We start from the raw sequence: 26,290 nt of genomic DNA, 5'->3' as shown, positions 1-26,290 counted from the left end.
GATGGATTAAATCACAGAACTTAGTCCCTTATAGGGCTGAGTAATATGAGGTAGGAGAGAATTCATGAATAAATACTTCCTTCTATGTACACAAAGTAAGTTTACATATAGTTTTGTGTCTATGTGTGCATACCAGAATATATGTGTGTACTTATTCACATACACCATTTTTTATAGGCTTTCAGGATATAACTCACAAGCAGTTAGCTTATACACATTAGTCACCTTTCTGTTTATATTGCATTTTAAGAGTATTCCTTTTTTCATTTTCCCTTTTTGTTTTTCTTTTTCTGTCAAAACAGGATTTCATATTTTAGCACAGGCTGGCTTTGAGCTTACTGTATAGCCCAGGCCAACCTTGAACTCTTTGAAGTTCTCTTGCCTTAGTCTCTCTTGTGCTGAGATTACCAGGTATAAGTCATCTTACCAAGCTTTAAATTCTTTTCTTTTTTAAAGGAGTTTGGTTTTCTCTATAACAATGTAAATGTATAACTTAGAAGATTTGCATGAAAGTTTCAATGAGAATAAGGTGTTTTTATAGAGAATTTTAAAGGAAACACAAATTTACAGCATTTTTCTTTGCTAACTGAAAAAAATAGAGAGCAACAGACAGTAACCAGAGGATTCCCAACTTGTCTTAGAAATTTGAAAGATACAATCCAGAAAGAGAACACTTTAATCAAAGAAGAAAGTCCAGAGAATGGACATTCCGCCTTTGGGGAAGTTCATTACAGTATTAGAGCTTGGCTACCCCTTAATTCTCCCCTCAGGAAAAAAAAAGGCAGGAGTCCCCAAACTTAATATTGTTCTTTCCAGTGGTTGAATCAGATTATTTTTTCTTCTGCTATAGAGCACAGCAAAAAACAAAAACAAAAACAACAACAACAACAACAAAAAAACCCAAATGGTGTGTTCAGGTCTCTTTTCTCTGGGGAATAGCACGCCGACAGTCAGAAGTACCCTGGCCGGAATTGTCACTGCTTCAACGCCAGGGTAGCCAGGTGCCTCATAAAATGGAAGCACTTGTCCCACGTGTCCAAACATGACACTTTTTTTATTTTTTATTTTTTTTTGGTTTTTTGAGACAGGGTTTCTCTGTGTAGCTTTGAGCCTTTCCTGGAACTCACTTGGTAGCCCAGGCTGGCCTTGAACTCACAGAGATCCGCCTGGCTCTGCCTCCGAGTGCTGGGATTAAAGGCATGCGCCACCACCGCCCAGCCAAACATGACACTTTTAATGAAATTACAAATATAAAGGGCTATCTCAGTCTATTTCCCTTTGTTACTGACTGAATACCACAGGCTAGATAATACATACAGAATAAAAATTGTTCACCTCATAATTTTCAAGGCTGGCAGTTTGGGACTGAGAAGCAGTACATGGTGAGGTCCTTTTTATTAATAGTAAATTCTGTAAAGCCCTAAGATGGCATAGAGAGACAGACAAAGTTAACCAGAGGCTAGCTTTATAGTAGAGATGCCCTGCAGTAACTCAATGAGTCTTCCTGACTTTTCCACCTTGCACCCCCAGGATTTATACCTATCAAATTCCATTAACATGGAGCTTTGGGGTTAATTTTCCAACACATGAAATTTAAGGGATATATAAAACCAAAGCAGGGACAGAATTTACCAGAAACACATCAAGCTTTTATCTTTCCTTTTTGGTATGACAGACAAGTGAACTAAAATCAGGAGGAACTGATACTTCTCCAAATAATAAGTGTATTTTTTCAGTGCTAATTTGAACTTTTATAAGCATTAGTTACATATTAGAATGCACCAAAAGTGAGAATTCCCAAATAATTAAATACTAGAATATAGTCTCTAAATAAAGTAGAATAAAGTTAAAATGCATTTTAAAAGGAGCAGTAGGAATGGAGAGGTCGTTCAGTGGGTAAAGATGCTTTCCACAAAGCCTAATGACTTGAGTTTGAACCAGAGGACCAATGTGATGAAAAGCAGAGAACTAATTTGTGAAAGCTGTTCTCTCCACACATCTGCCACAACACATGGGCTGCCTGCTGAAACATACATACACAAATCAGAAGTAGTATATAAAATGTAAAAATATCATGGGTTAAATCTTTGTTTAGGAGAAAGTCACGGACTTCGATGCAGTCACGTGCTGTATAGTGACATTTTGTCAACCACAAATTGTATAGACAATGGTGATCTAGTGAAGCTGAAAATTGCTATCAACTAATGCTATCATAGTTATTTTAACATGGTAGTGTCCAGATGGCTACAGTTTCGGATGCCCACTCTACAGTGTTAAGTCACTTGTAAGCATAGTACACACAATCATTGCCTTAATTAGGATTTCTGTTGCTGTGAAGAGACACCATGACCATGGCAACTCTTATGAAGGAAAACATTAATTGGGTGGCTTACAGTTCAGAGGTTGAATACATTTATCATCATGGTGAGATATAGCAGTGTGAACGCAAACATGATTCTGGAGAAAGACCTGAGAATTCCACATCTTTGATCCATAGTCAACAGGAAGTGAACTGAACTAGGCATAGCTTGAGCATAGGAGACTTCAAAGTCCACCCCCACAGTGACACACTTCCACCAACAGGCCACATCCACTTTAACTAGGCCACACCTCCTAATAGAGCCACCCCCTATGAGCATATGGGGGCCAATTACATTCAAATTACCACAATCATTAAGTACACAATACTCATTAATGGTAATAAACTTCTGTTACTGGCTTATTTATTTACTGTATTTGTACTTATTATTGTTATTCTCATGTGTACTTGTACTTAAATAAGTAATGTAAAACAATATGCCATGTTACTGGTTGCAGCCTTATATAACTCGTGTTTACTGCCTCTTTTGATCGTATCAGGAAGCCACATCAGGTGTACTTTACCAACCAGATTTGTTTAAGTACACCCTCTGATGTTCATATGATGACAGAAGCACCTAACAATGCAGTTCTCAGAACATATCCCAGTTGTTGAGCGACTCAACTATTGTATACGTTAAGAAAATGAAAACCAATGAAGTGAGCATTCAGGTGACAGATAAAATAAAACCAGGGACTAAAAACTACTTAATGAGCTATAATACAGAAAGCTGTAGAGCTTTATGTATAAACCCAGGATTTCATTTTGGGATATTAACACATGTACTATGTAAATTAATCTTGTTACTTAACGATGTGAAAAGAAAAACGGAAATGAGACTTTGATAGAGAAAATAACCTAAGAAAATAAAAACTATAAGATTGTTTAATTCATAAAAAATAACCCTAAAACACATTAGAAAGCCCTAAATATATAAAATGGCACTATCAAAGTATTACTTTAAAGAACCAGTCCTGGGCATGTTAGTGGTAAATTCTTGCAAGTATTTCTAAAACCATTAGTTATAATGTTCCTTAAACAATTATATAACAGTTTTCCAACTTTCTGTTTCATACTCTTATGTTCTCTATTTCTCAGTAAATATTATCTTGAAGGTATGGCATGTTAAAAAGAATGGGATTAGTAGCCTGGAGCTTTCTAGTAAGGGGACATATTTATCCTACTCAGTTAAGAAATGTGAGTATCAAGAGTTGGCTGAATGTTGATTTTTTTTTTTTAAGTTGATTTATATTGTTTAGTTAAACATAGAATCAGTGCTTTTCAGAAACCTTAAAACATTGCTCACTAGTTAAGGATAAGCAAAAATTTCATAAGTAAAAAGAAAAGGATTATGCTTAGTACATTGAAAATGCTTTTAATCTCTGTATTTAAAAGAAATGCAAACAATAAAGAGACCAAAACTAAATGTCAGTGATGTGTTGTGGGTATGGTGTGTACATGTTAGTAATACGGAGTTCTGTTCAGTGCATCCTCTTCAAAGAGGAAGCCTTGGCAGGTTAGAAAATAAATACTTAGGTTATGTATTGTATATTTTCTTTCACTATGATTCCTCTAAACCTTAACTGTTGGTCCCGCTTCTGTTGTAGACTGGAGCTAGTTAGTGACTACAGCTAGTCTTCAAAGTAAGCATTGCTCTTGTCATTCACCTGAATTGTTTCCATTAAACTTCATGCAGTGCAGTGTCTTCTATTTAGTATAAAAAGCCAGATCTTAGAAAAGTGAATTTATCCAGGGTCTTTCAAGTAATAAGTGGAAAAGTTGAGCTTTGAATTAACCATTCTGTACATGTAAGAAATGGGACTAATGGAACTTTTTATATATAGTATGCACAAACAGTAACATTTGATAAAGACAGAATGAAAATTTTCTATATTTGAGATTTCTATGGGAGATAAAGCAAACAGTATTCTGGTTTTCATTATGAATTTTATCATGATAAAATATATTGTATGCATGTAGGAACTTTTTTTTTTTTTTTTTTTGGTTTTCCGAGACAGGGTTTCTCTTGTGTAGCTTTGCGCCTTTCCTGGATCTCACTTGGTAGCCCAGGCTGGCCTCGAACTCACAGAGATCCGCCTGCCTCTGCCTCCCGAGTGCTGGGATTAAAGGCGTGCGCCACCACCGCCCGGCTGCATGTAGGAACTTTTTAAAGAACTAATAGAAAAATGGTAAATTTCATAACATTACTTAACATAAATAAGGTTCATCCCAAGAATACAAGGAAGTATTAGGAAAAATGTTTTTACTGTAATTTGTCTTTTTAATAGATATGAAGTAATCTGTTTGATAGCTTTGAATAAGTATTTGCTGGAGGTATATATAAGCTCTTTAAGTATAAGGGAGTATTAAATGCAGTAAAAAAAATGCCACTAATAGCTGAAATAATGTTTAATGATAAAATATTGGAGAGAAAAAAAAAGAAAAATTGCCTTCTAGTAATCTCCTAAAATGGTTTAATCAACAAAATGGTTGATTAAAATGACAAAAGACTTAAGATGTTTGTCATCATGTACTTATGTATAAAGAAAACAGTAGCTTTTAAAAATGTGTACCTCTGTGTGTGAGTGTGTGTGAGTGTGTGTGTGTGTGTGTGTGTGTGTGTGTGTGTGTGTTTGGATTATTGAAAAACTATAATGTTCTTAAAATTTTAAGACTTTAAAAACTGTTGGAGAAGGATCTGGAGAGATGACTCTGGCTAAGAACATTTGCTGCTCTTGCCTAGGACCCACATCAGGCAGCTAACAATTACCTGTAATTACAGCTCAGAGGATATGATACCCTCTTCTGACTTCCACAGGGCATCATATTTGTGCACACAGATTTATATACAGATCCATACAATATACATAATTAAAATAGTTTTTAAAAGGCTGCTGGAGGGGCATAGTTTATTTTTTATTAGTAGGCTTTAAAGGTCTTTTTAAAATGGCAGTTTATTTTTAAGTTTGTGGATGTGTGTAGGTGCTCCAAATGGCCAAAGGTGTCAGGTACTTTAGCACTAGAGTTACAGGTCATTGTGAGCCACCAGATGTGGGGTCCTCTGCAAGAGCAGCATATGCTCCTAAACCCTTGAGCATCTCTCCATCCCCATTTTATATTCTCTCTCTCTCTCTCCTGGGTGTAATGGCATATACCTTTAATCCTAGCACTCAGGAGGTAGAAGTAAGCAGATCTCGGGGTTCGAGGCCAGTCTGGTCTGTGTAATGAGCTTCAGGGACAGCAAGAATTCCATGGTGAAACTCTGACTTGAAAAAAACTAAAACATTTTTTAAAATTTTATATGGGTGAGTGTACATCACATGCATGCAGCACCTGAGGAGTCTAGAAGAGGACGTTGGAACACCTGATCTTCTGTAGGAGCAGTAGATGCACTTAACTGCCGAGCCATCTCTCCAGTCCCATTTTGTCTTACCTTACAATAAATAACCAGAAATTCCAAACACGGGTTTTCGCATTGAACACTTGGTTGTTTTTGCTTTTGTTTTTTCTATCTGTGGAAGGATAAATGTGCAAATAATTAGAAATGGAGTTGGGGACAATAAGAAGAAAGGAATCAGAGGACTTTATTAAGAATAGGAGAACTTAGCCGGGCGGGTGGTGGCGCATGCCTTTAATCCCAGCACTCGGGAGGCAGAGGCAGGCGGATCTCTGTGAGTTCGAGGCCAGCGTGGACTACAGAGTGAGTTCCACGATAGGCTTCAAAGCTACACAGAGAAACCCTGTCTCAAAAAAAAACAAACCAAAAAACAAACAAACAAACAAAAAACTCAAGAAAGGTAACATTTGGGTAGACATCTAAATGAATTTCAACAAAATAATTAAAGACCCCAAGACTAAGTGAGTGAATGATCAGGAGCAGAACAGCTCAGTCCATCTATTCAATGCATACTTAAGAGTTGAAAAGGGAAGTGGTAGGCTGTGGGCAGCATGTAGAAAAGCAGCATAAGAGCAGTTTCACAGTTTGATCCCCTTTAGTTAAACACATCAGAGGTGCCAGCAATTGTTACCTGAGTATGGACTAGTGAGATTGCTAAGGAAGAAAGTTTTACTTTCTAGTTTATGTATTTTATCATGTTTGATTCTGATGTTAACTATTTATAAAAGTTGCTCAAGATTTGATTCTATAACATTATTTTAAAAAGAAAATTCAACAAACTAAACTCACTTAGAAAGAGGTATGAACGTCTCAGAAAGCAAAGTATATTGAAAGGGTGTGGGCTTTTGAGTTCAGTAGACCCGAGTTCAGATACCTGTCCTGTGACTATTGTGAGTGAGTTGTGGGATGCTGTAATGTGGGCTCTTCACAGTAGAAACAGGACTGATAACACACCTTGGGGCATGGGGAATGAGCTCCTTGTCTCACCATATCTGCCATGATACATGACTGTTTCTTCAGTCAGGCTAAGTGTGTGCTGAAGGGTTGGTGTCTAGGTCAAATATGAAAAACCAATCAAGTGGAAATACTAATCAAAATTCTGCTTTAAAGACTTACATTGCAATGACTGATTTATTGATAATATGCTTTGTTCAAGAAAGTTAAGCTGGGGATGTAGCTCAGTGGTAAAACACCTTGCCCAACGTGTAGTACACTCTGGTTTCAATCTGCATTGGTAATAAATTTAAAATAAATAAAAGATAATATACAGGTATTTTCACACTATCTATGTAAATATTTTAGGCAGTTAGTTGGGTCTGCACTAGAGAGAAGTGATAAAGAGTGGAAAATACTAGTGGCAGCAAAATCGGGTGAGTGGGGGACATACTTATTTCTATGTGGACAAAGACAAAGGTTCACCCTTTTTTGTGGTTGTTTGGTTAGTTTGAGACTGGATCTCTCACTATGTTGCCCTGGCTCTCCTGGAACTCTGCTTTGTAGCCAGGTTGGCCTTAAACTCAGAGATCCCCCTGCCTCTGCCGCCCAAGTGCTGGGATTAAAGGCATAGGCCACCACAGCCACTAAAGATTTGCACTTTTAAAGTATCAGGTTTAGGTTGTTTGTATGGGTACACATTTTTAAGACTACATTGCTTGGAAATAAATCTCCCAATTCTGGGCATAGTGGTGCATGCCTTTAATCTTAACTAGTAGGCCATCTTTCCAGCCCCTGGACTTCACTTTTGAGAACTGCTGTTATACATAAATGTCATATACATACTTTTGCAAAACATTAAAAATAACAAGTGGAAAATAAACCATTATAAACTGTTACAATGTAATAGTCCCTTTATTAAGCTTGAGTAATAATCTTCCCTTTGAATGTAAGGATGAATGCACATTAGAAAATCTTTTAATGTAATTTGTGGCAATTTACAAATTGAAATATAGGTGATGAGAACTATAGAGCTTCTAAAATTCAGACTGACAAACTAAAATTTTAAAAGCTACAAAAATTAAAACCTAAAGAGAAGTAAATGAAAACACACACACACACACACACACACACACACACACACACACACACACATATACACATTTGGGGAACATACACACACATACACACACAGAGTGGGGACTTACTCTTTAGCACTGGCTGGCTGGAGCTTAAGTAGACCAGGCTGTCCGGACTCATAGAACAGATCTACCTGCCTCTGCCTCTCAAGTGCTGGGACTAAAAAGTGTGTAGCACCACAGCTGGCTCAAGGAATACCGCCTTTATAGTAGATATATGGGATTTTTTGTTTGTTTGTGAATACATTTCGATGTTATTCTGTGTTTCTTAAACCAGAATTCATCAGCTTCCCAAGAGATTAGATTCAGAGCATTCCTATTAAAACTAGAGATCAAAATTGCCTTATGATGTGCCATCATCAGTATTTAGCACTGTCTGAGAATTGCTAAATAATGTAACACGTGTGTGTGTGTGTGTGTGTGTGTGTGTGTGTGTGTGTTGTAAATCTGTAAAGCTTCAATTTTGACCCTTTCCTATATATTTCCAGGTTAACTCCTTAGAAGATAAAATGGGCTAAAAACATTCAAAAAAAGAAAAAAATTAAAACTGTCAATAGGAAACACAAGTTTTTGCAAAAAATACATAAAACTGAGGGAAATAGATTTTTCCTAGTATGGAAATGCAAAGCTTTTGAGTTTAAAACATCAAGACTCTAGTGTCTTGTGTGTTGCTGTTGACTTTAGTACTTACTTTCCAAGAGTGCATATCAGAAAACAATTGAACTCTTTAGCTTTTGTTTGTGTGAGTGTTAATAGGTAGGTGTTTTTTCTCTGCCTGTAACATGCTTCTCATACTCCCACCTGGCTATGGTTTATTCTTGGAACTGTAACCAAAAATACTCATCTTTTTTTTTTCTCACTTAAATTTTCTTTAATATCAGCAGTTGAAAGTGCCCTTCATCTCTCTATTCCAGTATACTCCATGTTAGTAATGTGCATTAGTGCCTGGAACCAAGAGAAACAGCTAGGTGTGTAAATCAGAACCCAAAGGATGAGACAAGTACTAAAGAAACAAATAACGTGTGGAAGGACCTCCATTCTGCATAGCCTTTGGGAAGAGAAGACCTTGTGCGGTAGACTGACTGTGAAGAGGGTACAGATGCTTAGAATCGAGGAAGCAATACAGGTGCAGAAAAGAAGGAACAGTCTGTGGGAACAGATGCGTTCTGAGAGGGGGTGAGCTTCACACAAGTGAGGCTGTGCCCTTTTGGGATCCTGTCAGAGCCCATTCTCTGGGAGTCCAACATTTCCTAAGAGAAGTTAAAGGAGGTTTTGAAAACTGTTTTAAGCAGAAGAGACTAGAGTGCACAGGAAATAAGGCATTAATGGTGGCAGTGATGGACCCACGTTTTTTCTTATCGGGTTAAGCCTTATTGACAGTTTTCTAATGATACACATATATTCTTGTGATTTTATATTCTAAAGCCTATGTCCCCAATGTGATTACCTATATGTTTACACCAAACTATTGAGGAATTTCAAGGTAGTCAATGAGTAGAGCAATCAAAGTATCTAAATGCTCATGACCAGTGGCACTGCTGAAACTGCAGAACTGTCTATCTCAAGATTCCTACCTTCAGGGTGCTCTTGTTTGCATCTAGACATAGTTGTTGGGGTTGGGGTTGGTCTGCTGTTAATACGAGGCTGCCTTACCTTACGTTTATGAGAGTAGACCATGCCAACACCCCGAAACCATAGTGAGACATATACTAAATTCATTTCCTTAATTTGTAACACATAGGCAGTATATTCTAAACATCACCTATGTTTTAACATTTTATTTAATAGGAGTGCCCTTTTGCAGATTAAATGTATTTGTGGAAAATTTGGGGATTTTCAAATTAAATTGTGAAGACTAAAGTATTTAAACTTTTAATACACTGTATCAAGGCTTTTCTATCCTTAACAACTAGTTGATTTAACAGTTTTGTTTTTATATATAGTTTGTAATGATAAAATCCCCCCTTTTTTTGTATTGTTTAGCCGTATATGTGGGAGTCCTTGTCCTGCAGTGTGGCCTGATGTAATCAAACTGCCATATTTCAACACCATGAAACCAAAGAAGCAATATCGGCGAAAGTTAAGAGAAGAATTTGTTTTGTAAGAAAGGGATGCTTAAATATCCATATTGTATTGATTGTTTATTTTGAAGTCACTTTGATGTTGAAGGATTTTTGTTTTGTTTGGGTTTGTCTTCTGTTGATATTTGAGGCAGAGTTTCACAAGCTGGCCTTGAATTCTTAATGTAGCTGAGGATGACCTTGAACTCTTGATCTGGACTGCCTCACAGGTGCTGAGAATATGGGTGTACCTTAGCATACACAACTCGGAAAGTCATTTCTTATGAATTTGAAATGTCATTATGACCTGAGACAGACATATTGCAGCTTTTTGTTTTGTTTTTCGAGACGGTTTCTCTGTGTAGTTTTGGTGCATGTCCTGGATCTCGCTCTGTAGACCAGGCTGGCCTCAAACTCACAGGGATCCGACTGACTCGGCCTCCCAAGTATTGGGATTAAAGGTGTGTGGCCCAGCGCCCAGCTGAAGCTCTTCTAGGGCTTTGTCTTGTGCATTTCTCTTTGCTGTATATAAAGGGCCTTTCACCTCATAGAGTCAGAAACTGGCCCATTAGGCTTTATTTGTTTACATTAAAAAAATAGTTAATAATTGTGTTGTAATTTTTTTTAAACAGCCTTGAGCTTAAGTTTTTATTTTACTTAGCTATTCAGTTTTTAATTTATGACAGTGAATTGCTCATAGAGTAATAAAAGATGCTGTTTGCTAAACAGTCCGGAATTGTATAAAAATAACAATAGTTCTTGAAAAGAAAATTGAGTTACTTGCACAAACTACTACGAACACTATTTAATCAATATTTCATTAATACTTCCAAGTGATTATTAAATTAGCTTTTAAATATTCATCACTTGAAGTTACCTATTTGTTATAGTATTCTACAAATTATAACAAGAATTTATTAGTTAATAACAAAGTAAAGAGAATTTTAAAGATATAGGTAATTAGAATAAAGCAGTTGGTATTTAAAATATAATTATAAATTAATTTTCAAATGTGATACCAAATACTTTTCTTTAAAATAAGTGCTCACAGAAGCACAGGGCTTGTGTGAAGGCTGTGCTTGACTTTTGTGTCCTCTGGTGCTAGTATCCCTGCAGCTGCGCTCGACTTATTTGATTATATGCTTGCCTTGGATCCCAGTAAGCGGTGCACTGCTGAGCAGGCTCTTCAGTGTGAGTTTCTACGGGATGTGGAACCCTCCAAAATGCCTCCACCAGAGTAAGTGACTTTCTTTAATTTTAGATTTTATTTTTGCAGAATCTGGACAGCTTTGAAAAAAACTTTGTTAATTATTTGTCATGATCAGAAGATATTCTATGCCTAAGTAAAACATCAGAAAAGTACATAATTTGCACATCAAGAATGCAGGTGCATGTTTACTGTTGAGTTTACCATAGAACAGCAAAAATAGCCCTTAACATTTCTTTAGCTGGTATGGGATAGCTTTATGTTTGACCTCTAAGAATAAGAATCCCCACTGTGGTGGAGTACATACATCAGGACCCTAGCTTCCAGTCGTCCTGCTTTAGCCAAAGCTTTGAGTGCTATGCTATGCTTTTTTTACAACCCTCTAAGGTAGGTATTATTATTATTACCACTGCTTAATAGAGGAGGAAGCAGGCTCAAAGAGGTTAAAAAACTTGCCCAAGAATACAAATATGGTAAAGGGTGGTGCCAGCTCTCAAACTGAAGTCAGTTTAATGAGAAAGAGAAGTTCTGAAAATACTCTGTGACATATCCTGTACACTAGAAAATCCTTATCATTACCTCAAAGAATGTTAGTATCTGAAGTATGTTTTCAATGAGTCAGATCATGGAGAGAAAATGCATAATTTGAGAAATTGGAATAGCTAGTTTCTTGAGTCTCTTTACAGCTTCTGTAATTTCTCTAGGATTGGTTGGTAAGAAGGCAGTCCATTTGCCTCTCTATGATAGGGTCTAAAGTTTTTTAGGTATTTCCTTGGTAATTGTCAGCGTGATCAGCAGCATTAAAAGCAAGCCTGTCTCCAATAAAATATTTTTGTGTAATAAAATTCACATTTTAAATGAATAAGCATGGGCTTTAGAGTTCAAATCCTGGCTCTTCCACTTACCAGTTATATGGAGTTTATTTCCACAGAGCTTGTCATGATAAACTTCATTATGGTTTTATTGAACTATATATAAATGACCCATGGTATAGTTTGAAAGTTAAAAAGTAACTATCATCTGACATGCAGAAAAACTGAGTCATTCACTAGATTTTCTGTTTTTATTTTTTACTTTTTTTTTCTTTGACTTAGAGTTTGGTTGTATACTACAGGCTGACATTGAACTCAAGATCCTCCTGTCTCTGCCTCTTGAGTGCTAGGATTATAGGTGTGTACCACCACACCAAGATCAGACACTGTTGAACTAAGTGTTTAGTATTTATTGTTCTTTTGCGTATTTAGAATATATCAGTAGTATGCAAGTGGCTTGATTTTAGTAGCCTATCAAAGTTTTTTTTTTCTTTTAACTTTTGATTTTGAGTTTTCACCTCTACAGAAAAGTAGAATAGGAAAATGAGCATTTATATATCCTTCATACAGATTCACTAAGTATTGATGTGTGGACACATTTGCTTTGTTATTTTATAATTTTTTTCTGAAGTAGTTGAATATTGAGTTGTTGCATGAATCTGTAAAAACCAGAACTTTACATACTACTATTATAAAGCATAAAAAACGAATAATGCATATTAAAGTTTCTCCAATAGCCCTATAACCTTTTCTTTTTCATACAAAGTTTCTAGGGAGTCAGGGTTGAATGATTTGTTCAGAACTCACATACTGTGTTTCCTTAGCATATCTCTTCACTTTTTTGTCACTCAGAGGGTTTTGATGACCTTTTTTTTTTTTTTTTGGTGGACATAAATTCAGGGCTTCACATGCCAGGCAAGTGCTGCCAGTCAACTACATCTCAGTCCTAACAAGAGCCTAAGGTAGCTGTTTGGTAAAACAATCTGGATTTGATTGCTTTTCTGTGATCAAGATTAGATTAATATTTTCAAGGTAATATGTGTTTCCTGATAGAGTACTTCAAAAGGAGTATAGTGATTTTTGTTCCATTATTGGTAGTGCAATTCTAATAAGTTAATACACATGAAAGGATTCTAGTGAAACTGTATCAAGCTCATTTGGAGTTGATAAACTTCTAAAACCAAATTTACAAGTCGCAATAGATGTAATAGTGAATTTTTAATTAACATTTTTAAGTATTGGAGTTACATTAATCTTGTAAATATATCCATTGTGGTCTATATATTGTGACCTTCCAAATTGCATGAATAATTAATTATGGCATTGTACTTCTTTAAAACAGGCTATTTATAAATGGACTTTAATTTTAAAACATTTCTTATGATAATGTACCACATATGAATATTAATATATGATATTTGGTGCTGCATTTGTAGTAAATATATCAGTGTTTTAAATTCATCAGTGAATTTTGTTAGAAATGCAGTCTACTAGAAGTGATCAAGCTGAGATCTTTCCTATAAATAATTCATGTAGCAATTTACATACCTCTGAATCAGTGCTGTTCACTGTAGACTGAGACACAATTATATTTTGCATTTTATTTTCATGAGTGCTCTTGCAAAAGCAGTCACTGAAAGGTGTTGTGCACAGCTATATCACTGTCTTTAAACTCCTTCTACAATAAGCATCAAAAGCTTTTTTTTTAATGCTGGTAATGTTAGTGCACACCTTTGATCCCAGTACTCAGGAGGCAGAAGCATGTGGATCTCTGTGAGTTCAAGGCCGGTCTGGTCTACAGAGCAACTTCTAGGGCAACCCCAAAACAAAACAAATCAAAAAAACCCCAAACAAACAAACAAAAATTTTTATGGGGGGGGGGGAGGAGATCAGGGGTTGGAACAATTGCCCAGTAGTTAAGATCATTCATTGCAGAGAATCTGGGTTTGGTTCCCACACCCAAAAGGTGGTTGGCTCACTATTATATAAAACTCCAGTTCCAGGGGAAACATTGCCCTCTTCTGACTTTTTGTGGACTGCAACTACATATATGTTGCACAGACTTATTTGCAGGCAAACACACAGACACGTGCGCACACACACATTTAAAAAGAGAAACAAAGAAAAAGAAAAAGTAAGATCATTTGAAAATTTTCTCACTGCAGATCTGATAGGAAGGAAATCTTATGACCTGAAAGCTTGTTTAGACATTCTTCATTTAATTCTTTTTTTGCTGGCTCTTCCAGTTTTTGTTCTACAACTTCATATACTTGTGGATGTTTTGTTTTGTTTTTGTTACAAACTCTTAATTTTTGTCAAACAAGGCCTAGTAACTCAAACTTAATTTTTATCAGAATATACTTTACTGTCCTTTTTTATTAAAAAGTAAAGATAGCAGTACACTTGATAGGTATTCTGTGAAACTATTATGATTTGTGCACTTAGATACATCACTGAAGCAATCAGGCCAAGGTTTAAATTGCATTGAATCTGTATTAAATAAAAAGTTATGTAAACAACATGTAACACCCTCTATTTTATAACATACAAGAAAAACTATGAAGTAGGGGTGTATTCCTTTGAAAACTTAAGTTATAGCTAACATTTTTGATAACTTTTTAAAACAATACTCAAATTGTTGAAAAATATTTTGTTTTTCAAATGAGTAAAACTATTGAATCAGAAATAATTCCACTAATTGTAGTGGATGCTCTGTCAACTTTTCTGATGTTGGGCTGTGGTGGCGCACACCTTTAATTCCAGCACTGAGGAGGCAGAGGCAGGTGGATCTCTGTGAGTTCGAGGCCAGCCTGGTCTACAAACCATGTTCCTCACAGCCACAGCTGTTACACACAGGAAACCCTGTCTCGAAAAACAAACAAAAAACCAAAAAAGATATATATAACTATGTAACGAAAAAGTGAATTAAATGACTGCTAGCCTATACCTTATTAACAATACGAAAAGCATTAAACGCTTGCACAATAATATGGTGATCTATAATTAAAATAATTTCATGGTATGTCTTGATAAACTACTTTAATACAACTGAATGATGATCAGTGATATCAATCACAAATATAGTGCATACTGTGTGAGAGGCTCTGTCCAAGGATGCCTTTTGATAAACATTAACATATTACTTCTGTCCCCAGGAAATAGGGAACACTGTTAATCTCATTTTTAAAGAAAAACTGAGATACAGAGGTCTAGAAACTTGCCTGACAAGATAGCAAATAAGTGGCTGAGCCAGCATTTGAACCTTCAAGGAAGCACATACTTTTGGTTATCTGGAGAACATGCCTGATTTGTTTAGAGAATCCATGTCATTAATCTGTGCCATTATAGTTTATTGTAAGGTTATATTTATATTTCATAGAGGTGAGTGTTAAGGTAATTCATAATGAATCTCTTGTCTCGAAGTTGTGGGAGGGAACAAACAAATCCTTTCCCTGGATTTCTTTGCTTTCCACAAGAGTATTATATTTCTTGGCTGTCAGAATGGAGGAGATGTAATGATTTTACTTACCCTAATCTGTAGTACTATAGTGTATTTGAAATCAGCATCCCAACAGAGGCTAAAGCACACATCATAAAACACAAACACATTCCCAGAAAGGAAAGTCTTTTAGAGGGTTTTTGATGCCTTAAAGCTTCCCAGTGTCAACCTTTCCAATTGTCCCTTTGTTTGTTATCCAGGAGGTTTTTGCACGCTGAGGCAATGCACCATAGTAAGATGGCTGAGAGGTATGCCTTCGTTTTGTTTTCAGACCTCAGGTGCACAGACTTGGTTTAATCATGATCCTTGTGTCACTCATCATTGGTCCATGCATGGCTCTCTTTTATTTATTTTAGTTACTTTAATTAGTTATTTTAAATGTTAATAAGCAGCCATGAGCCTACCAAGCAAAAGCTAGAACCTTGAAAATAACCCACTTTAATCATATCATAACCCCTCCTCCTACCCACGTGTTCCCTTGCCCTCTTCTTCCTGAGGTAACCATCATTCCTGTTTCCTTATTCTTGTATATACTTTCTGTTGCCATCTGTATGTATTCATAAAAAATTACATTTAAAAATGTAGTTGTTTTTCATTTTATACAAAGGTGTCATGCTGTTTTGTAATCCTGTGGAAATGACATTTTTATTAATATTATATTGCTAAGATTCAACCATTCTGTTGCATATGCCTTTATTTTATAATATGAGAAAGTAATTGTGGAAGAATTTGCTTGAGCATTCAGGGCATTCTTCTAGCTCAGTCTGAAAAGAGTACATGTGGAAATGAAGTCCCTTTAGTAGCCTCAGGTACACTCCTGGAAAAACCTCGTGTACCTCTGGAGATACACATCAAGTTGAGAACAGCAGGTGTATACCACTAGATGGCATTGCTTAAAAGAATCTAGATATTCTGGGCAAGTTTATTAACCTTTCCAAGCCTTAGTTTTCTCACCTTTAAGCTAGAGAAAAGTAATAGTAAGTTTCCATGGGCTTTATAACTGGGATGAAAAGAATTTGTACATCAAGTATTTGTTTTTCTTTAAGAACAAGTTTTCTAGTGTTCAGTGTTATAGAATTATATGAAGATGAAAACTTATTCTAGAATTAGGGGTGATTTTGGCAGTTCCTAATCACATGGACCTCTGTTGATGAGTAATGAGCCTCTCTGTGTCTGGATTACCCATTCTTGAGACTCATCTGCAGAATCAGTTTATTTCCAGTGCAGTTGGTAATGGTAGGAACTACGTGACTAAAAAGGGAAGAGGTTTTACTACAAAGTTCTGTACGAATCTGATGCTCTAGTCTTTCCTTTTATTCATGTCTGGCTTCTACAGATAGTGTGTTTCTGCATCCTTTTTCAAATCCTGGTCAGTGTACCGTGTGCTGTAAGAACTGCTTATAAAAAGTTGTATGAAGGATAATAGCCAGATTTTATTAATATGTATTCTTCATAATTTTGATGGACAATTATTTGATTATTCAGAAGACAAGTAGTTCATCTCTACAACAGGGCACTTGTGTGTATGAGTGCACATCAGCTGTGATTGTATGCATTAGGCCCACTTGGGATCAAGCCAGACAGAATCCCTGTGTGGAGGGAGGGAGTGGGTCGTGAAGGCCACTCTCAGCCGAGGAGATACTGGCAATTAATGGCTATTGTGAAAGGAAGAGTCACCTTTTTCTTCAGGGCTGTGCCCCCTTTAGAGTTTACCCCTGTTCCAGCAGTTAGCCCTTTATCCATGCACATATTGGTAGCACTAAGTGGACTTAGTGAGTTACGAGAGAGAGAGAGAGAGAATAGAGGTTTAGGGGAAATAGGCAAGGAACTTGAGGGGAGGTAATGTGGGATGTACATTATATGCATGAATAAAATTTTTAAGCAGTAAAAAAATTAGGACAAATAAATAAAAAGAAAAATAGTCCATTATTAAAGTTAAAACCACGAAGTATGATGGAATTTTACTAAATGTATGTATGTATGTATGAAGTCTTCCAGAATGGTTTGCGGGAGGGTATGGCTTTAGTGGTACATTGTAACATTAGCATTTCTTGTTATGGCATTTGTGATTTAGTATTCATCTATCTTTTTCAGCCTTCCTTTGTGGCAAGATTGTCATGAATTATGGAGTAAAAAGCGAAGAAGACAGAAACAGATGGGCATGACTGATGATCTTTCCACAATCAAAGCCCCCAGAAAGGACCTGTCTCTGGGTTTAGATGACAGCAGAACTAACACACCCCAGGGTGTGCTGCCACCTGCGCAACTGAAATCTCAAAGCAACTCGAGTGTAGCACCTGGTCAGTAATGCTTTTGTGGCTTGTTTTGTTCACATTGCTTCATGGCCTGTGTTGAATGTGTTTTTTCTACTGCTAAAACATATTATGGCAAAAAGGTGAACGCTGTGGCTTCTTTGGTAAGCTTGGCATCACTTGATTGTGCTAGCACAAAGGTTTCATTGCTACTCACACTACAGAGTTAAGCAGTCTCAAGACATGTATTTGTGATGATTGGTCAGATTTCTTTTTTCTTGTTTTCCTAGTTTAGGACTCAGTATAACATTCATTAATAGTCTGTGAGGTTCAGTATTTAATGTCTATGGATGCTTAAGGCATAGAAAACATAGGCAGACAGCCAAAACTACAATAGAAGTTCTTTATCCCATTGATTGATGTTTTTATGTCATCCTTGCTAAGAAGCTGTATTTTAAAAGATTGGGCCGGCGGTGGTAGAGCACGCCTTTAATCCTAGCACTCGGGAGGCAGAGCCAGGCGGATCTCTGTGGGTTCGAGGCCAGCCTGGGCTACCAAGGGAGCTCCAGGAAAGGCGCCGTAAGGCTACGCAGAGAAACCCTGTCTCAAAAAACCAAAAAAAAAAAAAGATTGGAACCTGTTGTTTAAAAGGATACTTTATACCCAGTTATTTCATTCATCCATTCATTCACTTTATCTACTTATTTATTGATAGGGTTTCATTGTGTAGCTCTGGCTATCGTGGAACTTTCTTTGTAACCAGGTTGGCTTTAGACTCACAAAGTTCCACCCATTTCTGCCTCCCACAGGCTGGGATTAAAGATGTATGCCACCATGCTTGGCTAGTTGACAGCTTTTATAAAATGAAATCTAGGTTTCCCTCAAGAACCCAGGAATCTGCCAGTTCTAGACTGAATATTGGACAAAGAAAATTGACTAAATGTGTCTTGCTGGTAATGAATTAATATGCAACATGCATGTTTGTGTAGGCCATTCTAACTCAAAATGGTCTAATTTTTAAAAAAGTAGTTTGAATAAAAATACAAAGATTTAGGGGCTCGAGAGAGCTCAGAGGTTAAGAGTAATGGTGGTTCTTCCAGAGAGCCCAGGTTCAATTCCCAGCGCGCACATGGCATCTCATAACTGTCTGTATCTCTGGTTCCAGGGGATCTGACACCCACATTGACATACATGCAGGCAAAACACCAATGCTCATAAAATAAAAATAAATAAATTATTTTAAAAAACATAGAGATTTTTCTCATGGGCTGTAAAATATTCTAGTTTCTGTATCTACAAAGTTAACTTCACTTTAGAGAAGTGGTTTAGCACAATAAAGAATTCAGAGACTATTCAGAATTACATTTCAGAATCCAGGACCTTTGGCAAATTACCCACTCTTTTAGGCTGATAATAGATCTTGCCTTATAAAGTAGTTGTGAGGGATAAAGACTACAAAATGCTTAGAAAGTACCTGACATTGTTAACAGTTGTCATTTCTAACCCAAAAGATGATAGTTCTTGGTTCAATCTGTGCATGTGGTCTGGTGGTAGTCTTAATTTCTCTTTTGAAACATATACTTCTAAAGGGGATTAATCAAAATAGACTGTAGTTTTAGTTGATGTTATAGTTAGATTTTGAATGTCATGATGAATAGACTGACCTTCTCACATTGTTTCTGAACACCCTGCCTCAGATGTCATTTTAATGCTGTGTAATGAAGACATTGTGGGGGTTGGGAATTCTATGAATTATGGCAGTTCTAATTAATACATTTTGTCTTTAGTAATAACAGGCCCTGGACAGCCGTTAAACCACAGTGAATTGGCAATTCTTCTAAACCTACTACAATCTAAATCCAGTGTTAATATGGCTGATTTTGTCCAAGTGTTGAACATTAAGGTAAACTCTGAGACTCAACAGCAGCTAAATAAAATAAACCTTCCTGCTGGAATTTTGGCAACAGGTGAAAAACAGACAGATCCATCAACACCACAACAGGAGTCTTCAAAATCATTGGGAGGAATTCAGCCTTCACAGACCATCCAGCCTAAAGTGGAAACTGATGCCGCCCAAGCTGCTGTGCAGAGTGCATTTGCAGTTCTATTGACTCAGTTAATAAAGGCTCAACAGTCAAAACAGAAAGATGTCCTGCTAGAAGAGAGGGAAAATGGATCGGGACATGAAGCTCCTTTACAACTCAGGCCACCTCCAGAACCCAGCACTCCGGGATCTGGTGAGTGGTTTGCTAATAGTTGTTGATATCTATGGTGTTCAGTGACATTTGTAAAGACAGATAGCAAGTGACCTACTCTGTTTACTTCTTGGAGCATATTGTTTAGCAGGTTGACCATATTATTTATTATGAATACTATAGATTTTTTTCCTAAGGTAACTTTCCAATAATCCTTTGTTCTGAATACAAAAGAATGTTTGACGCAAAGGATAAATATTTGTACGTGTAGTAACTTACTACTCAAGCATTAAGTATGAACACGTGGAGTACCTTTGAAAAACCGTATAGTGTATTTTTTTGGTGACCTCATGTTTAAGTGGTGGTGGGCAACGTGCTCTTGTGAGGTCTCCTTTTGCATTTGACATTTGTCAGAGATGGGATGTCTGATCATTCTTGGGACCACTTAGAGTATTTCATTTTCCATAGTAGCTTTTGACTCTTCTTGGTTTTGTTTCACTTAGGGCAAGATGACCTCATTCAGCACCAGGACAGGAGAATATTGGAGCTGACACCAGAACCAGACCGGCCTCGGATTCTGCCTCCTGATCAACGACCTCCTGAACCTCCTGAACCACCACCAGTTACTGAGGAGGACCTGGATTATCGGACAGAAAACCAGCATGTACCCACGACTAGTTCTTCACTGACCGACCCTCATGCTGGAGTGAAGGCGGCCCTCTTACAGCTGCTTGCTCAACACCAGCCCCAGGATGACCCCAAAAGAGAAGGTGGTATTGATTATCCCACAGGAGACACGTATGTGCCCACTTCAGACTATAAGGACAACTTTGGATCTTCTTTCTCTGCCGCTCCTTATGTTAGCAGTGATGGTCTAGGAAGTAGCTCTGCTGCCGCACCATTGGAACCACGTAGTTTCATTGGAAACTCAGATATTCAGTCCTTGGAGAACTACAGTACTGCTTCATCTCACACTGGTGGTCCACCTCAAGCTTCTGCCTTTTCCGAGTCATTTCCCAGTTCAGTAGCTGGATATGGAGACATTTACCTCAATGCTGGTCCCATGTTGTTTAGTGGAGACAAGGACCATAGATTTGAATATAGCCATGGCCCTATCGCAGTCCTCACAAACAGCAGTGACCCTTCCACAGGGCCAGAGAGTACTCATCCCTTGCCAGCAAAGATGCACAACTATAACTATGGTGGTAACTTACAGGAAAATCCCGGTGGCCCTAGCCTTATGCATGGGCAGACCTGGACTTCTCCTGCCCAAGGACCTGGATACTCACAAGGATACAGAGGACACATTAGCACATCAGCTGGCAGAGGTCGAGGCAGAGGGTTACCATACTGAGTATCTGTTTTTCCTCAGGCACATCATTTTTATCTGGAAAGACTTTTCTAGCTGCAATTTCAGGCAGCAATCCAAGAGACTTGAATAATATTAATTCAACAACAGCTTTATTTTTATGTGGAAAAGGGTCTTGCATACAATAGTGAAAAAACAAAACAAACAAACAAAAAAAAACCTTTGCTTAAATTCATGCTGTTCTTAAAACTAGCTCTATTGATTGTACATCGTCACAGATTTTAGTTAACAGTTTTCTTTTGTATTCTTGCAGTTTTAAGTGGATGCTAACATTAGGGACGTAATGTTTTTATGGCCCTGTTGCAGATCTTCTGAACTATGCACACTTGTGCTTTTTTTTTGTAAGTTTGGACCAACTTTTATGTAACAACCAACCCCTTCCTTCACCCTTCCAGTTTTACAACAATCAGAAAGGGCACTGATTTATTTGGTATTTTCTTTTTATGAAGCTACCTTTAGTCAAAGGTCACTGTCAGTCTTTGCACCTGCTTTCAGTGTTATTGTGAAAGGTGTACTTTGTGCTCATTTCAGAAAATAAAACACAACCTTTCTCTTGATGCAACAGTTTTATATAAAAAAAATGGTCAACATTATTTTTGTTTTGTTTTTCAGGTTACCATAACCCAGCAAAATTCATTCAACTGAAATAGTGGTTTTTATATGAAAACTATGGGTAGGGTGGGAGGGGTTGAGTAAGTGCCTTAACTGGTAAGCTTAAGGACTGAGGATGAAGTTAGCCTGTACACCCACTTGTCTTTAAAGGGAGTCTGCATTGTGTTGAAGAGGCAGGAAGCTCTCAGTTTTCAGGAGTCGCCTGGCCAGTTGTTAGGTCCATTCCCTCTGCCTGTCACACGTCTTTTTCTGCCTGTCTTTTGGCTGTGTTAACTTTCACTGTTACCTTCTCTTGGTAGGGGTGTAAGAGAAAAGAAAGGGAGAACTCAGTACCTTTTGTTACTTCTGGGAAGTACTAAATTTTTTTTTTTTTTTAATCACTTCAGTGGTTGAAAATAATAGCTGAATGAGAATTTTAGAGTACTCTTTTCTTTCTGGCTGCCATACTGACCTAGTTTCTACGTGGAGGATAGGATTTTTGAAGTGAGTATGTAATAATGATTCACATAATAAATGTATTAAACTTCACAGAAGGAGGGTGGCAAACACCGTAGTTTAAGTTATGTAATTGTTTTTAAAAGTCAACTTAAGTAGAAACATGTCCTAGATTTAATTTAGTATAGCAAAAAGAAAACAGAGAAAAAAACCTTCCCTCTTCCTTTCAATTTTGTGAAATTTACTGTAACTTTTGCCAGATTAGAGCAGTGCTACTAGGTCATTTCATATTTTTTCTTCTATTAAAATCAACCGAGAAAGAATAACTAATGTTGTCAAGTCTCACTGTTTTACATTCACACACAAACACAAAATTCTATTTCTGGAAAGGAACCAAAGGTAAATAACCAGCATCTCCCTCATCACTAATAGAAACTCCGAGAAGCTGAGTGTGCCAATTGACAATTTTCACTGTTGTACTACACTTTTCATTGGAATCTTAAGTAGGAAAAATTGTTACGAAAAGCCAGTTTAACTTCGTGCCCTTTATCTGCTTTGTGACCCTGCATTTAAAAACACGATTCAGGAACCAGTAAGAATACTTTAAAGAAGATCATTTTTACTTTATGCCTATAAAATGAGTTTTCAGTTGACCATTTTATTTTTGGTGGTATTATTTTTGTTGATGTAACAAAATTAATGGAAGAAAAAATATTTTGCCTTTATTTGAATATTGAGTACTAACAAATTAATAAAACATTAGAGGAAGTGAAGAAATGTTTTGAAATTTAGCAAAATAGAGTATTCAAGTCTCTGAAATTTTAATATGGTGAGTCTTAGAGCCTCTGACTTTACTATAAGGGAAAGTATCTAAATTATTCTTACTCGTCACACGTGGTATTTCTGCTGGCCATAAGCAGCTAACCTAAAATTGGAACTATTTATGTGACATGAATAGCCTGTGTTTTAAAAATTAAATATTTTATATAAAATTGACCTGTGTTTGGATAGTTTTTCTAATTAAACATTTCAGATATATATCCATGTTGGGAGAGTGGCTGGGAAGTCAGGGAAATTGTTGGCTTTGAAATAGAAAGTTGGAACTATCCCTTTTAATAACTTGTGTTTTCTTGGACAGTGTGACAGTACCTTATGTATAGAGAAGCAAAGGGGATACCAGTTCAACCATAATGCAGTGCTGAGAGGCCAGTTATTGCAGGGTAATGTGACTTAGGGTGGTGGTACATGAAAAAAATGTATCTTACAACATGATGAAATACATCAGTAAAGTGTCAATGCAGCGCTGCAGACAATTACTATTTCAGTTCAGTGAGTTTGGATTAAGAACAGAGCTGGAAAATCACTGACTATTTAGGTTATAATCTGTATTCTTGAGTAAAATCTAAATAAATACTAAGTTGGGGGTAGAAACAAGTCAGACTGCAGGTAAGAAAATGAACATAAAAACAATAACCTATGAAAAAACAATTTTTCTGTGAAGTTTATATGTCACAACATGAATTTTTCCTGCATGGAAATGTCAGTATGTCCAAGTTTTCAATCTTTATCTGTTGGAAAACTGAAAATTTAATTTTAGAGAGTTAACTAAGCTGGTTTGTGGAATGTGAAATAATGTAATAGCTGAACTGCTTCCACTTCTGCTAGCAAATACATATTCAGTGACTATCACCGGCTCGTTTCTTGTCTAGTTCTTGGGATATATTCCTAATCATCAAGATTTAATCATGCATCGATGAGGCTGACATAGTTTGTTAATGTCTGGAGGAGCTAGGTGTTTGAATAAATTATGCTTGAGTGAATATAAAATGGAAATTTGAGTCAAGTTTTACATTGAAATTTGAATGGAGAAATAAGGCTCTATAAGGAAGCAAAGCCACAAGGTCAGTGAAGGAAACAAATTTCAACTTAAATCTGGCTAGTTCATAAATGCTGAGATTTGAGGAAAACGCATACGGTGTGGGTTATATGCTTCTGAACTGAAATGGCTGGCACATGTGTGTGAAGATTTTGGTGAATTTGCTATGACCTGACTCCAGGTTGTTTGAAGTGGAACTTAAATGCAGGTTTTGAATACAGAAATGTTTGGGATGCTGGCTTTGCTATTTGAAGTCTGAGTTAGACCTAGCAGCCCAAAGTGAAATGATCAATCTCCACAATACAGCTGAAGAAAAGGCTTAGAAAGAGAGTACCCTTATTTAATTTTGATAGCTGATATTGCCAGTGTGATTCCTCTACACCTACACCACATCTAATTCTGCAGTAAATACTTTTTTATTTTATTGTTTCTTGGCAGTCTCATGAAGTTCTGGCTGGCCTTGATCTCACTATGTACTTAATTAAGGCTAGCTTTGAGCTCTTGTTCCTCCTGCCTCTACCCACCAACCATTAGTATTACAGGTACCTAATACTATACCTAAGCAATACCAAGTTTTTACTAGGGCAACTACTAATCTGACAGTACTAGACTAGCTTCATAATTTAGCTAAATTATTAATAGTAACTTAGTAACTTTAAGAGCTAGGGCTATATAGCTCAGTGAATGCTTGCCTAGCAGGCACAATGCCCAGGTTTAATCCCTAACACACATTAAAAACCCCTAAAAACTTGGTAATGCCAGGCAGTATCACATATCTATATCCTGACCTTAGGAGGAAGAGGCAAGAAGCTTGAGTCTAGCCTGGTCTACTTATTGAGTTGGAGGCCAGCCAAAGTTACAGTGATACCTGTCTCAAGAAAACAAAAATGAGAAAAGCCCATTTTCTTTGACTATAGAAAAAACACAGGAAAAGTAATTTAGAAAACTAGAAGTTGGTAGCAGATGTATTTCATCTTTGGAGTTACTAAAAGGTTCCTGTACATTTTCTACAGGCTACATGCACTAATTCTGAGACCAAGTCATTAAAAATGTATTTCCTACTTGCACAGCAGGATTAGTATCAGGCTTACAAATAATTTATTTGCATGTAAATCTTATAATGGTTCTATTAATTCAAATCATTTTATAAGCTTGCCATTTACCAAAGGGCTTCTCCAGATTTTCTTAAATTATTGTAAGCTACTAATAAGCTGTCATGTGATCAACTGAAGATGGAAGAAACAGAAGTTTGATCACAGTGAAAGGACGGACTGTAGTTCTTGCATCATCAGAATTTTCTAGTTCTGATTTTATTAAAATGAATCATCCTCACTCCTCCCCATTAGTTTGTTGTACAGTTATATTCTTTTGCAAGAGTTTTATAATGTCCCAGTTAGCTCTAATGTATAAGCCATTTGTTTCTAAAGGAGAAAAAGGTTGTATTTGATAGTCTATTTTTAAAAGCCTTGTTTTCTTTTTGTATATATTTAAAACACTCTGGAAAAGACCCCTTGTGATTCAGTGTGCCATGTTTTTTGTGAGGTAGTGAGGGGTGGTGGTTGCTGGACAAAACTTAGCACCTCAGACACATGCTTTTCACTCATGTGATTTTCTTTAGGAATGGAGCACAGGGAGGGTTCTGTTTGTCAGGTGATAACTTTTTAAAATTGTGTCTTATTACTAATGAGCTTTATTTGATATTCTGGCTTGTCTATAGTTTTTTTTTTTTTTTAAAGCTTCTTTCTACCCATACTTTTTTTTTTATTTTATTTTACAATACTATTCAGTTCTACATAACAGCCACAGATTCCCTTGTTCTCTCCCTTCCTGCCCCCCTCCCCTTCCCCCCAGCCCACCCCCCATTCCCTTCTCCTCCAGATCAAGGTCTCCCCAGAGGACTGAGATTGACCTGATAGACTCAGTCCAGGCAGGTCCAGTTCCCTCCTCCCAGATTGAGCCAAGCGTCCCTGCATAAGTCCCAGGTTTCAAACAGCTAACTCATGCAATGAGCCCAGGACCTGGTACCACTGCCTAGATGCCTCCCAAACAGATCAAGCCAATCAACTGTCTCACCTATTCAGAGGGCCTGATCCAGTTGGGGGCCCCTCAGTCTTTGGTTCATAGTTCATGTGTTTCCATTCGTTT

The 26,290-nt window shown here is 36.9% G+C and overlaps 1 protein-coding gene across 7 annotated transcripts in view; it reads left to right on the top strand.

Annotated features, from left to right (window-relative positions):
* The window catches only part of Cdk13 (cyclin dependent kinase 13), a 104,861-nt gene extending 81,596 nt beyond the window's left edge, over positions 1–23,265 (top strand). For 2 of the 7 annotated variants that reach the window (XM_015998701.3, XM_076572959.1), the window contains 6 exons: positions 9,812–9,928; positions 10,994–11,125; positions 15,607–15,654; positions 17,501–17,706; positions 19,446–19,895; positions 20,357–23,265. In XM_015998701.3, coding sequence (XP_015854187.3) covers positions 9,812–9,928; positions 10,994–11,125; positions 15,607–15,654; positions 17,501–17,706; positions 19,446–19,895; positions 20,357–21,207 — 1,804 coding nt within the window. In that variant the 3' untranslated portion in view covers positions 21,208–23,265. The remainder of the gene's footprint in view (positions 1–9,811; positions 9,929–10,993; positions 11,126–15,606; positions 15,655–17,500; positions 17,707–19,445; positions 19,896–20,356) is intronic. The other 5 variants (XM_076572961.1, XM_076572960.1, XM_076572964.1 and 2 more) reach the window with 3 other exon arrangements.
* The last annotated feature ends 3,025 nt before the right edge of the window (positions 23,266–26,290 follow it).

The sequence above is a fragment of the Peromyscus maniculatus genome, chromosome 5, assembly GCF_049852395.1.
Source record: "Peromyscus maniculatus bairdii isolate BWxNUB_F1_BW_parent chromosome 5, HU_Pman_BW_mat_3.1, whole genome shotgun sequence".
NCBI classification, from domain to species: domain Eukaryota; kingdom Metazoa; phylum Chordata; class Mammalia; order Rodentia; family Cricetidae; genus Peromyscus; species Peromyscus maniculatus.
This window is presented reverse-complemented; position numbering and strand designations above follow the sequence as displayed.